The 15,645-nt window shown below is 47.0% G+C and overlaps 1 protein-coding gene across 2 annotated transcripts in view; it reads right to left on the reverse strand.

Annotated features, from left to right (window-relative positions):
• Qsox1 (quiescin sulfhydryl oxidase 1) overlaps nucleotides 1–8,844 on the reverse strand; it is a 37,652-nt gene extending 28,808 nt beyond the window's left edge. For both annotated transcript variants that reach the window (NM_053431.3, NM_001109898.1), the window contains exons 1-2: nucleotides 8,544–8,844; nucleotides 158–258 (exon numbers count right to left, since the gene is read on the reverse strand). In NM_053431.3, the coding sequence (NP_445883.1) occupies nucleotides 158–258; nucleotides 8,544–8,817 (375 nt within the window). In that variant the 5' untranslated portion in view covers nucleotides 8,818–8,844. The remainder of the gene's footprint in view (nucleotides 1–157; nucleotides 259–8,543) is intronic.
• Between the last annotated feature and the right edge of the window lie 6,801 nt (nucleotides 8,845–15,645).

The raw sequence follows: 15,645 nt of genomic DNA on the forward strand, positions 1-15,645 counted from the left end.
GACAGATGCCTCATCAGACGGTGTGACAGTGCCCCAGGGGATAGGACCTCTGAGGTCCCTCAGAGCTCAGCAGCCCAGGGAGGTGCCAGGGAAATGCAGAACAGAGGACTGTGTGCTCAACCAGACCATCCCAACTCTAGCTCAGTTTTTCACATACCCTCACAGTGGGGAAGCCGGCGATGTTGAACTCTCTGCAGACAGCACTATTGGTCTCATCAGCACAGTCCAGGACAGCAAGATTTAGTGCTGGCCTCCAGTCTGAAAAGACAAAGATGACTCCAGTAAGCAGGAGAAGCTGGCACCTTCTGCTGTTCTTCCATCCCAAACCCCACAGCATTAACCCCAAACTCCCATGAGCAAGGCCATACTTCCTTCAGAAAATGACCTCTGAGACACGTCCCTCCATCTTCACTTAGAGGGATGCGGTTAACTAGCACGGTACGCAACCCTGTAATGACATTTGAGTTTCCCTAGTGCCTTAGTGGAATGTGGCGTAGGGTGGAGGAGCTAAAGAAAGAGGAATGAGGAGTGTAGGCCCCAGAACCCTTGGTCTCTGAAGAGCTGCCTAAGAGGTTGGTCAGCTCCCAGAGAATCAACCTGCCTTGGGAGCTTGTGTTCCCCAGTGAACCTTCCACAGTCCTTTAGGTACCCGGCCCAAACAGAGACAAATCCTGGGGATGGAAGAAAGCAGGAGATGCAGGACCCTTCCAGAAGGAAGGCTTGGGGAAGTCAGAAGACTGGTCATGTCTTCTCTTCAGGCCCCAGCCTTTTGAGAAAGTAACTGGCAGAACAAATGATGACACAGACTGGAGACCAACAGAAAATCAGTTTGTATTAGACAACTATCCTGAGGTCTGACTCAGGTCAGGCCGCCGTGAGCCACACAGTTACATAGACCTTGAGAAAGCATGGCCAGCATCACATTATAAAGCACAGACTTGCAGGATCTGAGGCACTAAAGAAAGATATTAGTGCTGTGAGTTGGGCATGGACTTTTCTAGCCTCACCCCTAGTGCTGGCTCCTCTTGTAGGAACAGTCAGTCTCCTGGCCATAGCAATTTGCTAACCTTTGCTCCTGAGTGTCTTCCCCTATCTAGCCATCACTTTCTTGTCCTGTCCTAGGCGGCCTGGACACCTGCTCTGGCTTTTTGACTTCCCTTCCAAGCATTTCCCACAGAAGGTCTCTTGGGATAGCCTCATAATCCTATCTCTAATGCCGGTTCTAATATGCTGCTTCGCTAGCCTCTCCAGCTACCAATGAGTCCTTTCCGCCTGTGGTTCTAAGGGTGCTACCCTCTACCTACACTCTCCTTGGAAGTCCTGAGTGTCTTTAGATCTGTCCTCTGTCCACATATCTAGTTCCCTCTTAGCATTTCTCCAAAGCAAAGCCAATGGTTTCTTTCTCCTCTGAAACATGGCTCTCACTTATCTCCAGGCAATCCTCAAATGAAGGGTCTCCCTGCAGCCACCATGTTCACCGTCCCTGAAAACTCTGTCAGCTCCAACCCAGCTGGAACACTACTTTCTCCCAGGAACTGCTGCCTCGTGTGCCCAAAGTTCCAGGACTCACATAACGACTACAGTGTTCATCTCTTACTGTCTTTTGCTTTTTGGAACCCCTGATGCCCAACAACCCTTACCAGCACACAGTAGGCACTCAACCCAGACCAGGGACTGGCTCTCAGTTCTTTGTAGCTCTAGTGCTCTCTTTGGTTCCAGCCTCAGTTTTCCTTCAGTCTAGTAGTAGGTGGAGTTAAGGCATCTCCTGTGATAATGCCTGGGGCCGTTCATGATTGCTTCATCCCTTAGAGCAGTGCTTCTCAGCCTTCCTAATGCTGTGACCCTTTAATATAGTTCCTCATGTTATGATAATCTCCAACCATTAAATTATTTTCATTGCTATTTCATAACTATAATTGTGCTACTGTTTTGAATTATAATGTAAATATTTATGTTCTCAGATGGTCTTAGGTGAAGTCTGTAAAAGGGTTATTTGACTTCCAAAGGGGTCATGCCCCACAGGATGAGAACCTCTGCTTTAAAGAAAGAGCAAGGTCATAGAAGAGCTCGTCAATGGTCACCCTTGCCCAAGTCCAGGGTGTCACAATGAATCACAGGTGAGAGTGTATGAAGTTCCTTTTGTGCCCCTGACAAAGTTAGACCCAGGGCCAGTGAAATACACAGGCCATCTCCTAGAGCCATCTGGCACACTCTGAGCCTAGTGCCTTTTGTTCTGTCCCTAGGGCAGAACTTTGTGCTGGGGACTTACAGGAAGGCCCAGCTATCCTCAAGAAATATCGCAGCATGGAGGAAGTGGAAAGAACAGTACGTTCTGCATCATTACACTCCGCTGCCACCATCCCCCAGGTCTGTCACACCCTTATCTGCCAATGAGGAGAGACTCAGGAGCCTCGCAGCTTGAGAGGCCTATTAGCTTGACTAACTCACTTGTTCCTCTCCCCACTGTACGAGGGCTGGGCATTACCTTTATACTTGTGTTCTTGCTCCAATCACAGCCTTCTCTTAGAGAAAATGGTGGAAGTGACTGTACCTTCCCTATACCTGGCAGGGACCTGGACTTCAGGCTTACTTAAAGGACTGTGCTATCAGCACATGTAGTGAGTTTATTGTGTGCTCAATTTATCTAGTTCAGTGCTCTCAACAACCCAATGAGGAAGTACTAAAGCATTATCACCAAATCTGCTCTCCTTAACTATGAAACAGATCAGAAAACCAAGCCCAAGGCACGGTAAGCTAACTGATGGTAAATCTAAGATCTGAACCCAGGATTCGAGCCTCGGAGCTAATCCCAGGATTCAGAGCGGAACAATAGTTTCAATCTTGGATTTCCCATAGGGATGCAGGGAGGACAAGGATAAGGTCAGAGGTGGAGGACAAGAGGAAAGCTGATGGGTGGACTTGCTTTTGCTGCCACCCCCTACACACACACACACACACACACACACACACACACACACACACACACACACACACAGTGTCATCACGTATCCTTGGCTGGCTTGGAACTCAATATGTGGCCCAGGCTGACCTCTAACTCTTAGACATCCATGTTCCTCTGCTCCCCAAGTGCTGGGGTTAAAGGCATGTGCCACCGACCTGGCTTGCTTTGATTACCTGTGTTTTGTTTTGTTTTTGTTTTTGTTTTTTTTTGGTTCTTTTTTTCGGAGCTGGGGACCGAACCCAGGGCCTTGCGCTTCCTAGGCAAGCGCTCTAGCACTGAGCTAAATCCCCAACCCCGATTACCTGTGTTCTATGAAATAAAACCAATGCCTCTTCCGACCTGGTTTAATCACAAAGGGTGGTGGAGGTGAAAGCTGGGGCCAGTGAGGTACTGGTTAGGTTCTGACCAAGGGATTTTTTTCTGGTGTCTCAATGTCAGTATCCTAAAGATCCACCATAACACATACATCTATAGTATGCACTGTATACCAAACACTGTAAGCCTGGCTATTCATGGTTCTAGTACATTAAATATAATTTCCAGGAGGCCACTGGTTTAGACTGAGCAAATGTACTAGGGCCAACAGATAAATGAAATAGAAACAATTCATGAAGCTCTTTCTATGCCACTAAATTGAAACCAAGTTACCTGACCTCCAAGAGATCAGGAGAGATAACAGTCAAACTCACAAAAGACCAGTTTTAGCCAACACTGTAACAAAGTCTCCAGCTGACCTTTGGGAGGTCGAATATCAGGTATCCTGCATACTGGATATTTACAGTACTATTAATAACAGTAGCAAAATTAGTTATGAGTAGCACTGAAATAATGTAGTTTGGGGCCACCACCACATGAGGAACTGCACTAAAGGGCGGCAGCATTAGGAAGGTTGAGAACTACTGCTCTAAAGCTTACAAAGAAAGTAACCATGAAATGACTAATACTTTTTTGTTTGTTTTCTGGGTCCTCTTGTTTTCAGCCCTTTTGTCTGTAAAGCCACTCCCCCCAACTCAGCACATCAGAACACTCTGTGTTATAGATGGAGACATTACAGGATTCCAGAATCACAAATGAAACCCAGTTCAGACATGTAAACTAGCTGGGCAGAGGCAGAGCATGTCTTTAAGCTCAACAGAGGCAGGTGGGTCTCTGAGTTCAAAGCCAACCAAGTGAGTTCTAGGCAGTCAGGGCTACACAGAGAAAGCCCAAACAAACAAAGCAAAACCAAATAAGATACTTAAACTAAGTATGTTCTTTCTGTGGGTGACATATTGGCACAGCCCAGCTGTGTGGACAGTGCTAGAGCTTTGTGGGTGACAGGGGCTTTCTGCTGTTTGGCTTCTTACCCCTCCCAACTCACTCATGTGGAGAAACATGTCCTACTGCTATTAGACTTGGGCAGAACACAGTAACTTGGGAATGGATGGTAGAAAGGAAAAGAGACACCAGGAGAGGTCTAAATTTTGGAATGGTGGATGAGGAATTCCTCTATGCCCTTGCACAGGAGTCCAAGGTAGGGTGACCTCCCTGACTCCTTGGTTCAGGAAGAACCCTGAGCCCAGAGGCAGAAGAATGACTCAGAGTAACACCTGACTAACACACGTATGGTCCACATGCCTCCTCTGTGGGACTCAGCTCCTCGTGGGTTGGAGGGCCAGGACTAGTGGTCTAGATCTACTGCCCGTTGCAGCTCCAAAACCTGTTCAGGTTCTGGATGGCAAATAACTTTTAGCAAGAAAAATGACCATGTTACCTCTGAATGTTAAGCAAGCCTGATCCTTTAATTAAGACAGGAATACAAGCTTACCCAAATCACCAGGGGCCAGTAAGACCTGGTCACTATGTGCTGGCCTGTTCTTAGCTCCTGATTGCCCCATCTGAGCATACCTTACATAAGGGCTGCTACTCAGTGCTACACCATCACTGCCATGTCTCTTCCTTGCTCCCTGTTGAAGGCAGTGAGGTCATGAGATAGACAAAATGCCTCCTCTACTCCTGACATGAGATGGACATCTGGCCTGAGTAAGAGGAGCCATAGCACTGGTGGCAAGTTTTCTTGTTCATACCATCACTTGGAATCCTGTGAGGCTTTGGCCATTGGTTGTCATGAGGGTGTTCCCACCCTAGACCATATTCTGTGGTAGACATCACAGACACATAAGTACAAGATGCCATCGGTGCTCCCAGGAGTAAAGAAGAAGCCCACAGTACTCACTGAAGCTCAAATACGTGTGTCCTACAAACCTCAGCTCTGAATACGCTGCTTCCTACATGGATACCCTGCTTTGTTCAGCCACCACTTGTCCTGCCTGTGCCAGGAAGTCAGAAATTGCTAAGAACCTCTACCAAGTGCTGGAGTGATGGCTCAGGGGTTAAGAGCTGTTGCTGTTCTTGCAGAGGACCTGGGTTCAGTTCCCAACACTGATATGGCTCACAACCATTGGAAACTATGTACCAGAGGACCCAATGTCCCCTTTGGCCTCCAGACACCAGATATACTGTATACATAATGCATAGACACACATGTAGGTAAAACATTCACTCACATAGAATAAAAGCAGACAAATCTTTAAGGAAAAACGAACTTCAGCCTGCATTTTAGGACATGTTTTTGCTGTTTCCTGGCTCAAACCGTGAGTACTCACTGACATGCACTCATACCGTGATGTATTTAGTCTTGCTAAAGACCCAAGGCAATGAGACACCCTATCTTGAACTTGAACTTTCATAATCAAGAGCCAAAATAAATGGAGGGTATGTAGAGGAGGGGTTTCACCATCCATTTCTCGACCATCGATGAAAAGTCCTTGGCAAAGAGAAGTGTTTAACAGCCACCGGAGCAAAGCCTTGACTGCTCAACTCATCCCTCCGTGACTCTCCCTTTATTTGAATTCCTACCATAAGAAACAGGTGAACCACTCCTCTGTCTTTTTCAAACAGCTTCATGCTGCTGCCCATTTTCCTGCTATGTATAGTTCACTGCCCCAGCTGCTATGCAATCAATGCTTTGTGACTCAACAAATATTTGCTAACCGATTAGCCAGTGAATAGTAATGAACTTCCCAAGGGGACCCAATCATTTTCTCAAACAGGAGTTGCTCTGGAACAGAAAGGGGCAAATGGACTCTCAGAAACAAGGGCTCTTCCCCCTGGGCAGCAACTTCCCGGAGAAACTACCATCCAACTCACTAAGAAATGAGCCCCATCCAGTCAGATTAAAGGCCTGCAGCCAGCTGGCCAGGATTACTAAACGTCTTCTCAGCCCCCACGACCACACACTCTCTGCTCCTGTTTAAGACACCTGTAGTATTTGGTAAGCGCAGCTCACTACTGTGACAGGACTGAGTGGTTTGAGAGCGATCATCTGCTAGCCTGTGGTCACACGTCCTCAGAGAACCTCAGAACACAGAAGGGAGACAAGTCCTAGCCTCTCCAAAGGGAACTGTGGAAGACACTGCTCGCTGTTTCAGACCAACTCCAGATTCTGCCCCCTGCCTATACAATCTTGCTAAGGGAAGGATGACTCGACCCTGGTCAAAAAGAGGCCCCCAGTTTCCTCTGAAACCTCCTACCTCCCATCTCCTCCTGGTTTATCTCCATAGACTTTGATGTCTCCGTTTCTCCTCCCACAAGTTAAGATTTGCTTTTGTTTTTCTTTTCAGAGAAGGACTACCACTCCATGGGAGACCCTTCTTGGAAACGGGCTGTGTTAGTGCCTGGAGTGCATCTCATAGGAAGACTCTGGTCGCAAGAGGCCAAGCATGCGAGTCAGCCAGAAGCTAATCTTTTCCTCTAGCACTCTGAAGTCTAGAGTCTTCTAGAGCGAGTCCATATGTTGCCATTAGAGACCTCTTAGAGACTCAATTTAGAAATTGACTGGGGACTTTCATGGCATTTAGGCCTACACTGTTCCGGTATAACTTCCCCTCAGTGTTTCAGGTCCAGAGCCCACATTCTTTCTCCCTCTTGCCCTGACCAAATGTGCTGATGTCATTAAAATAGTGTTAGGGACTGGTCATATGGATGATGGCGACAGAGAGGCATGTGGGCAAGTATAAATTGGAGGAGGGGGAAAAAAGCTTCTGAGTGCTGCTAGAACTTATTTTGGGGGACAGGCAGTGGTGTCACCCAAGAGGCAGAGTTTAAGGTCTCTGTGAGTTCAAGGTCACCTTGGTCTACAGAGTGAGTTCCCAGACTGCCAGGGCTACACAGAGAAACCCTGTCTTGAAGAAAATTATTTTTGAAAAATACACAATGATCCATGAGACCACTTTGGTAAGCGCTTTCTTTGCCAGCAGCTCAGGGGAGGGGGAGATGAAGTCTGAGAAGGAACATGAACAAAGTACCCACCTACACCCATCTGAGCTTGTGGAGAACCGTCAACTGTACAGGAGGGGAACCGAGGCTCTAGTTTTCCTGTCTCCAGAAACGCCTGGCCCTAAGAGGCTTACAGTTCCCATCCAACGATTACGTCAGGTTAAGAGCTCTCTGCTAGAGTCCTGCCTGGCCCCACAGACCTGGGGACACACAGACAGAGAAGTGACAAAAATCAGGAACCAGTCCCCGTAACCACTCCTGCTCCCCACCCTCACCCCGCACCCTTGTCTTGGGTTTGGAAGATGCGTGCTATAGCAGGGATCTTTAAGCTGCAGAGAGGAAATTCTGTCAAGTCCACAATACAGTGCCTACTATTTAAGCACTCGGTATATAATAAATAGTTGCCATTATTACCATGTCCCCTCATCTGTAAGTCTTATTTTTAAATACTTTAACATTCCTAGAGTACAGCACACCTAAAACAAAACAAAACAAACAAACAAACAAACAAAAAACTCTATACATTTTGTGATTTTTCTTATCCTGCTACCCCCCCTTAGGTGGAAATTAAATGAATAGTGGGTCCCATAATTGGTACTGAAGAATCATGAAATATCCAGGCCAGTGACAGGAGCATGAAGCAAGGGCCAATCACACATCACAGGTCTACATATAGTTTGGTCTCATGGAGTTAAAAGGTTAAGGTCTAAGCGAGCCCAGATCCAAGGAGAAGAGAAAAAAGGATGTGACCTGGAAGCTAAGGAACTAGAGGTAGCTGGTCAAGAGAGGCCTGGATTGGAAATCAGCAAACAGGTAAACCACCTAATGAAGAAAGAAATCCACCTCAAAGATAAGGACAGAAAGGAAATGTGTATACCAACTATGTAACTTGCTATGGGGATGGAGAAAGGTGGTGGGGGTGGTAGAATGAATGTCAACTCTCCTCCCAGCACTGTTCCACCTCGACAGCTAGGGAAGTTGGCAAGAAGGAATTCCTGGACGAGGAAGGGGGCTGGAGAAAGGCCCAGGGAAGAGCACAGGGAGCAAGAAAACCCTCTCGAAGGATAGAGACAAAGACTTGTCAGAGGAAGCCTGAGCAGAGGATTGAGGGGACGTGGCCCAGGAGAACAACTTACAGGCTATGGATTGGGGGAGGGGAGGGGAGGGGCTGCGATGGGCCAAGGAAGCCGCGAGGGGAGGGGACGAGCTAGCGGGACAACTGGAGGGACCTGCCGGTGGGCCCGGGAAGGCCTCTACTTCTCACCTTTCACGTCGTTAGCAAGCTCCTTCCACGTCGGAGCGAAGGCGATGCAATGGCCACACCAGGAGGCGAAGAACTCCACCGCCCAGGCGCTACTGGATCCCAGCACAGCCGGGCGCACGGTGTCCGCATCCAGCAGCGTCAGTGGATCAGAGGACGAGTAGAGCACCGAGAGCCGGGCCGCGTAAGCGCCGGGCACCGAGAGCAGCAGCGGCGGGAGCAGCAGAAGTAGCAGCAGCAGCGACGGCGGCCCCGAGTGGCGGCCGCACCTCCTCATCCTAGGCGGCTTGACTGTCCACCTCGCTCAAGTTTGTGACTAGTCGGTACCCAGAGGCTGCCGCGCACCTCCGACCTCAGGCCTCCGCCCGCAAGGAGGAGCTACGAGGCTCCGCCCCGAGGCGGGGCCAATTCCCGGGACCGCCCCTGCGAGCGCGTGAACTGCCAGAGTGAGGGTCCAGATACGGGTTGACGCTCCCCGGTTCCCGCCCCCGGCGAGCCAGACTTCCGAGCTGGGTCTGGGTACGAATGCCACAGGGGCCTCAGGCAGCACTCGAGGTCGTTGCGTAGGCCGGGGCAGCGTTTGGCCGCTCTCGGCCCCCGTATCCTACGGAAGCGGAGTCCGTTGGAATGGTCGTTACAGGTTTATCTTGTTCCTGGAAAGTTCCAGGGTGCTCCTTCTCGCAGTTTTCACAGTGGGAATTCAAAATAGGTGGGAGAAAAGAGCCACGAGGTAGGACATTGTGATTGTCAAGGCCCACAGGAGCCAGAAGCACGCATGCCTCGGGAGACGCCCACAGTCTAGGGAGCTATTGCTAGAGGCTTCCTACACACGGATGCCCTCCTCCCACAGTCTGCTGGGCTCCATTGCTCTGGAGTCAAGATTTCTTTGGCATTGACATCCCTTGTTGGGTTGATTCCTTCAGGTGGGACTCCCCACAGCCCAGAAACTAGATTGCCCTAAGCCTACTCTGTCCCATACTCCTATGTTCTCTCAAGTATCCCCATTAACTAATCTGTGTTCACAAGTATGAAAACGATAGTGGATTTCCTATGGTCGCCTTTTGTACCTTGGGTGTCCTGTGGGCTATCTTGAATAGGTCATCCTCAGGAATGTCCTCTCTCTCTCTCTCTCTCTCTCTCTCTCTCTCTCTCTCTCTTTCTCTCTCTTTCTCTCTCTTTCTCTCTCTTTCTCTCTCTCGGTTAGTTAGCCCTCCCTGTGACCCCTTGATGAGTCCTTGAGATGTATTACTTGTTTTCTTCATCAGAAACTGAGTAATGTCTTAGTGGCTGTCATGCACCAGCTATTCAGAAAGAGACGATAAAAGACTGAGGGGCGTGGAACTTACAATGGGGATAGATGATACGCAAGTAAATGTAGATTGACCCATGACAAATATCAAGGGGAAATTCAGCTATAATAGAATGAAGAGGTGGTCAGGGACAGGGGCTGAGTAATATTGCTGAAGACCACATAGAGGTTTATATACATTAAAAACAACAACAAGCCACTGGGAGTGGTGGGGCATGTCTGTAATCCTAGCTGCTCTGTAGGCTTCGGTGGAACAATATGAATGCCAGGCCAATTTCAACTACATAGTGTCTCAAAAAAAAAAAAAACCCAACCAAATTACTATATAAAATTCTGGGGCTGGGGATTTAGCTCAGTGGTAGAGCGCTTACCTAGGAAGCGCAAGGCCCTGGGTTCGATCCCCAGCTCCGAAAAAAAGAACCAAAAAAAAAAAAAAAATTCTTACCCTTTTATCTAGATCTTCCTGTTAATCCCGAAACCAGTTTCCTTTTTCTGGAGTTCTTGAAGTCCCCCATGATATCTAGTATAATGTGTTGGCTTGGAGGGTAACTGGTTCTTGCCTTCCTCTTTTCACTCCTGTTTCCACACCATCATATTCCATTGCAGGCACAATTGCAACAGCCTTCTTTGCACATCTGAGCTTAGTACACTCTTCCTAGAAGAGAGACCTTGGGAAAGGGTCAGTGAAGGCAGGCTTGGGTTCCTGCTGTTGGCATATGGGCTAGGTTTGTTTTTCTGAGATAGTCTATTATGTAGCTCTGGCTGTCCCGGAAACTCACTGTGTAGACCAGGCTAGCCTTAAACTCACAGAGATACCCCTGCCTCTGCCTCTCGAATGCTGGGATTAAAGCCGTATGTCACCATCACCACCCCTGACATATGTGGGCTTCTAGCTCTGTGGAAACCAGGTTGCTGAAAGATGAGAGCACCAAGGTTGGGCATCGGGTGTTCCAATTTTAAAGACGTTCTTATGAGGAAACCCTTGAATGGCATTTGGGAGGGAACTTTATGACAGTCTAAAGTAAGACCATTCCAGGAAGAGGTCCAACGGCAGGGCCTTTGCTCCTTCAAGTATATTTTCTGTGCCTCACATTTAAAATTCATAAGGAAATTACATCACCAGCTGGAAGGTTCATTCCTCTCTGAACCTAAGCCCTTCCACGTGCTAGGCATTCCTCCCTGGGATCCACTCCCTGACTAGGTTTTGTGGCCCCATGTCCATCCATCCTAGAGACCACTAGGACCTGGGCCTCACCCTAGTCTTAAGATGTCTCCTAGGAATTTTGGGTTCTAGGGATTGAAAGTACTATAGTTGCTTGGTCAGGCACCAGTAGAATGTTCCTTCTGTGTCTCTACTGTTAAAGGTGTGTAGTTAGCTTCTCTAGAGGCCTGAGAATTAAAGAGGCCTTGTGTGGAGACCATTGGGCCCAGTGCCTGGAAAAGACAAGGAAGAGAAATACACCAAGATTGGCATGTTTCCATATCTTAGAGAATCAGAATTGGAAAAGAATACAAAAGATTTGAATAAAGCATAGAAAGGTCCCTTGGCACAAAAGCCAAAAAAGATTAAGCCTGGAGTTTATAATGTCTAGGGTTTCATTTTTTAATCTTGGAAGCTTTTGTTCAGTTTCAAGAGGACACTTAATACAGATAACAGCAAGCCAAAGAGGAACCTAGAGAAGTTCCTACTCCTTGTGGTCTCTGGGGCTTTTGGGAACTGTTGGTTCAGAGTTAGCAGCACATGAGAAGCACAGCTCTGTGACTCAGCTGGTAAAGAAGCTGCCAAGTGTGCCTACCTGAGGTTGATGCCTGATTCCCAACTTGTACAAGGTGTCCTTTGACCCCCAACTCCTTCACTGTGGTACCCTCCCTGTACCAGATCAATAAACAGCAATCCATCACAATTTGACCTTATTGTGCTTCTTAGGATAAAACAGTGACGGAAGGGGAAAGCTGTCTTTAATGAGATCTGAGAGCGGATAGGGCGCTGAGGAAACCAGAACAGGAGGGGCCTTAGAGATTCCAGGCTGGCCCCCTTTCCTCCTCCTTCCTAAATCATAGTAGAGAGAGGGTGAGCTGACTTAGCATTCTGACATTAGGCACACATCTTGCCTCTGCCATTCAAATACTACCTCTATTGCTCATTTGGTTCTCTTTGTAACTGTGAGGTTGATATGGTCCCATTTTACAGTCGAGCCTAACAAGGGAGTGTGTTGACTTTCCCACCTATGAGTCATTCCTGTATTATGCATGAATTAAGGAGAGGGAATTTGGGGATCTAATGAGACAGATGGTCAGAGGAATGTGGCTTATCCACAAATACAGATAATTATGGTGAGCAACAAAGGAGTGTTTGGTAAAACATGTCACCAGGTAACACAGCATTAGATGGCTTTCTACTTACTCATCTGCGCCAAGAATCAGAGGGGTGTGTACACTTGGAGAAATGCCAGCAACACAAAAGGCACACGTGTTTCGTCCCTTTAAACTTGCCCCTGAGTCCTCCAGATAAATTTCTAGTCTTAGTGAGTTCCTTTTCTTGTGCTAATGACACATGTTGGGTAGATTATAAATTAAAAGAGAACTATTTTATTTGGAGGGTTCTGAAGGCGACACCTGGTGATGGTCTCTCTGACAGCAGAATACCATAAGAGACAGGACACACTGGGGTGCTTATTTCTCTCAGGGCCTTGCATTTGTGTGCCCTCCTGCAGAGCTGGATATCCAGGCCTGGATTTTTCTATTCAGGATCTCTGTAGCTGAGGCTGTCTAGAGACCCCACTGCTACTGCTTCTCCCCTCCCTGGGCACTAGGGTTATAGTCATTCATCACCACATACACCTCTTCTCCCTTACACTCAAAATTCAGTCATGGCTTCACCTCAATGACCTTATCTAATCCGGATCGCTCCCAAAGGCCTCACATTTAATACCACAGTCATATTGTTGCCACTCACTCTCGCTTTGTCTCTGTCTCACTATGCTGTCCAGGTGGGCCTTGAACTCTGACTCTTTTGCTGCAGTCTTCTGAGAGGTTTGAGATAGGCATGTGGCACCCACCGCTACTTCACAATGGGTATTAAGTTCCAACATGCAACATTGGGGTATATGTATACTCAAACTATATCTAGACTGCCGTGCTTTCGACAGCTGGGGGAAATTAGAATTCTCTTTCTGAAAGCCTCGAAAGAAGGGTCTGCTGGTTGTGGCAGAAAAGAGAAGGCACAGCCAAAAGGCATACTGTATTAGTTTATTTACTCATTGGCAAAGTAAGTGACAGCATTACGAAAGGAAGGGGTTATTTTAGCTCACAGTTTTAGAGCAGACACTTATGGCAGGAAGACGCAGCAGCAGAAGGGTGAAGCAGAGGCCACAGTTCATCATCAGTCAGGAAGTAAAGAGAAATGAATGCAGACACTCACTTCATCTGTCCCACCTTTCCATTCACTCATTCATTCATTCGTTCATTCATTCATTTATTCAAGGACCCCATCCTGTGGGATGGTGCGCCCACATTCAGGTTACGTCTTCCATCCTCAGCTAAACAGCTGTGTAAACGTTCCTATATATACTCTGGGGTTTACCTCCTAGATGACTGTAAGGCCCCGTTGACTTGACAATGTTAGCCATCACACTTCCTGCACAGACCTTAATAGAGGACTGTTTACAGGGGCGTGTGCAGGTGAAGAGGACTAACTTAGAGACTAACAGCAGCTGAGAGTCCTTTTAGCTAAACCAGAGGGGAGATGGGGGCGGAGGGGATACTTACTGAGGAAACGTACTTCGGGCAGGAGTCCAGCCAGAGAGGTCACCCGACTGGAACTGTAGCCACAGAATGCCTCTGTGGCTAGAATTATGAGGAAGCTGGAGGGGAAACTCTGGGAAAGTATAACTTCCAACCCAACTCTAGTCCTGTGGTCTCTGGCCAGTATTTCCTATTGGCCAAAAACCAACTGAAAACAGAGAGGTGCTCTAATTATAGGGTCTGCAGGAGCCAGCTTTCAAGGCAAAAGGCAGGTTAGAGGAAGGCCAGGAGTAAAGAAAACAATGATTAGTTTTGAACGCCTAAGACAGGACCAGGAAACAGATTCCTGAACCGTATGAGATCTGAGCATGGCATTATCTTTCTAGCCAGTCTTTTTCATGACTCTTCTTCATTCTTTTTCCCCTTCGTGAAGTACCCATTAGATTTTTTTTTCTTGCTCCTTTAAAAAATTAGGCTCTCTTATTAGTAGCACAGAGAAGTTCCGTATTTCTAAATTACTGGATGCAAGTCTTTGGCAAACTCAAAACATCTCTTGGCCAAATCACCTGTGGATTTCCCTAAGATGTGTCTTCTTCGAGAACCTTTAGAAATTCATAGGAAGTCTAATGAGTCAGGGTTGTTTTCATGGTTTGTGGTTCAGAGGTCTTTTGTCCCCCATAAAAACACCAGTTGTGTTAGCAGTATTTGTTGAAAAGACTATCTTTTCATATCTGAATTAACAGGTTGGTTAAAAAAAACCAATTCTTCCTGTATAGCTCGATTTCTAGACTATTTAAAATTATCTCTCTGTGTGTGCATGTGTTTAAGATGTGTGTGGAGGTGATTTTCATGGCATGGCTTGTGTAGAGGTCAGAGGACACCTTTGTGGAGTTGGTTCCCTCCTTCCACCTTTAGTTGTGTTCTTGGGATCCAACTCAGGTCACCAGGCTTTCTCAGCAAGTGCCCTTACCTGCTAAGCCATCCGGATGGGCCCAGAACATTGTGCTGTCTTTCTTATGACAGTGACACAATATATGGTCTTCTGAAATTGAGATAAAATCCATATGCCAAAAATTCATCCTTTTAAATAGACAGTTTATTTATTTTAGTATACTCACAGTTGTGAAGCCACCATGGCTGTCTAGTTCCAGAGTATCCTAACGATCCCCAGAAGAACCCAATTCCTGCTGCTGTTCTAGGCCTGATAAGATTTGGTTTGAGATTGTATTCTATGCATTAATTTGATTTTCTGCATTTTAATTTTTAAAGTGAGTATTTTACCAGTTCTATAGGAGTTTTAAAAGTGTGTTTTGACTATAGTTAAACACACACTGCTAAAATCTGTTCATTTTTCAAAGAATGCCATATAGGTAATCTCAGACTCATGGATGGGAAGCAAGGAATTCAGGATAGATGCTAAAAGATATTGTCTGAAATTCAGGATTAGAATGAAGCAATTTCAAGATAGCTTGTGCAGCAGTAAAACAGGTCAGCAGGCCGAGGAACAGACTAGGTGAAGGCTTCTAGCATGTCTGATTTCTAGACTAACTGCCCTATGGTGTGTATGTCCTGGCTGTTGCTTTTAGAGTTTTAGCCAAGCCCTTGATGTTGGCTGATTTAGCGCTGTCTGAGTAACACTTTGGTACGTATTTGGTCCAGAGCTATCAGCTGAAGCCAGTGTTGGGGGAGCTCTAGAAGAAAGAGAATTTTGAGACCGATATCAAAACTTGGGCGATCATATCTGAGCCTCTTTGTAAGTCTGACTGCTTCCAAAGGTTAGAACTCAGCTTTCAACGCTTTTAACCAGCACCAGAGAGGAAAGACAGACTGTCTTTCCTAACCCTAGTTAGAAATATACTATGGAAAAACTCTGGCCAGGCCTGGGCTGTGTCTAGATCAGTCACTTTTAGTCGGGGACATCAGGAATGTGGTTGGCTCACGTATGTTCCCCTAGGCAGAACACTGACAACCCCAACCGCATGGTTACTTAAAAGGACAGTTACCCAAAGAAAAGTCAAAATTGCTACTGATGACAAATGATCAGGTGCTGTG

Source organism: Rattus norvegicus, chromosome 13 (assembly GCF_036323735.1).
Source record: "Rattus norvegicus strain BN/NHsdMcwi chromosome 13, GRCr8, whole genome shotgun sequence".
NCBI classification, from domain to species: Eukaryota; Metazoa; Chordata; class Mammalia; order Rodentia; family Muridae; genus Rattus; species Rattus norvegicus.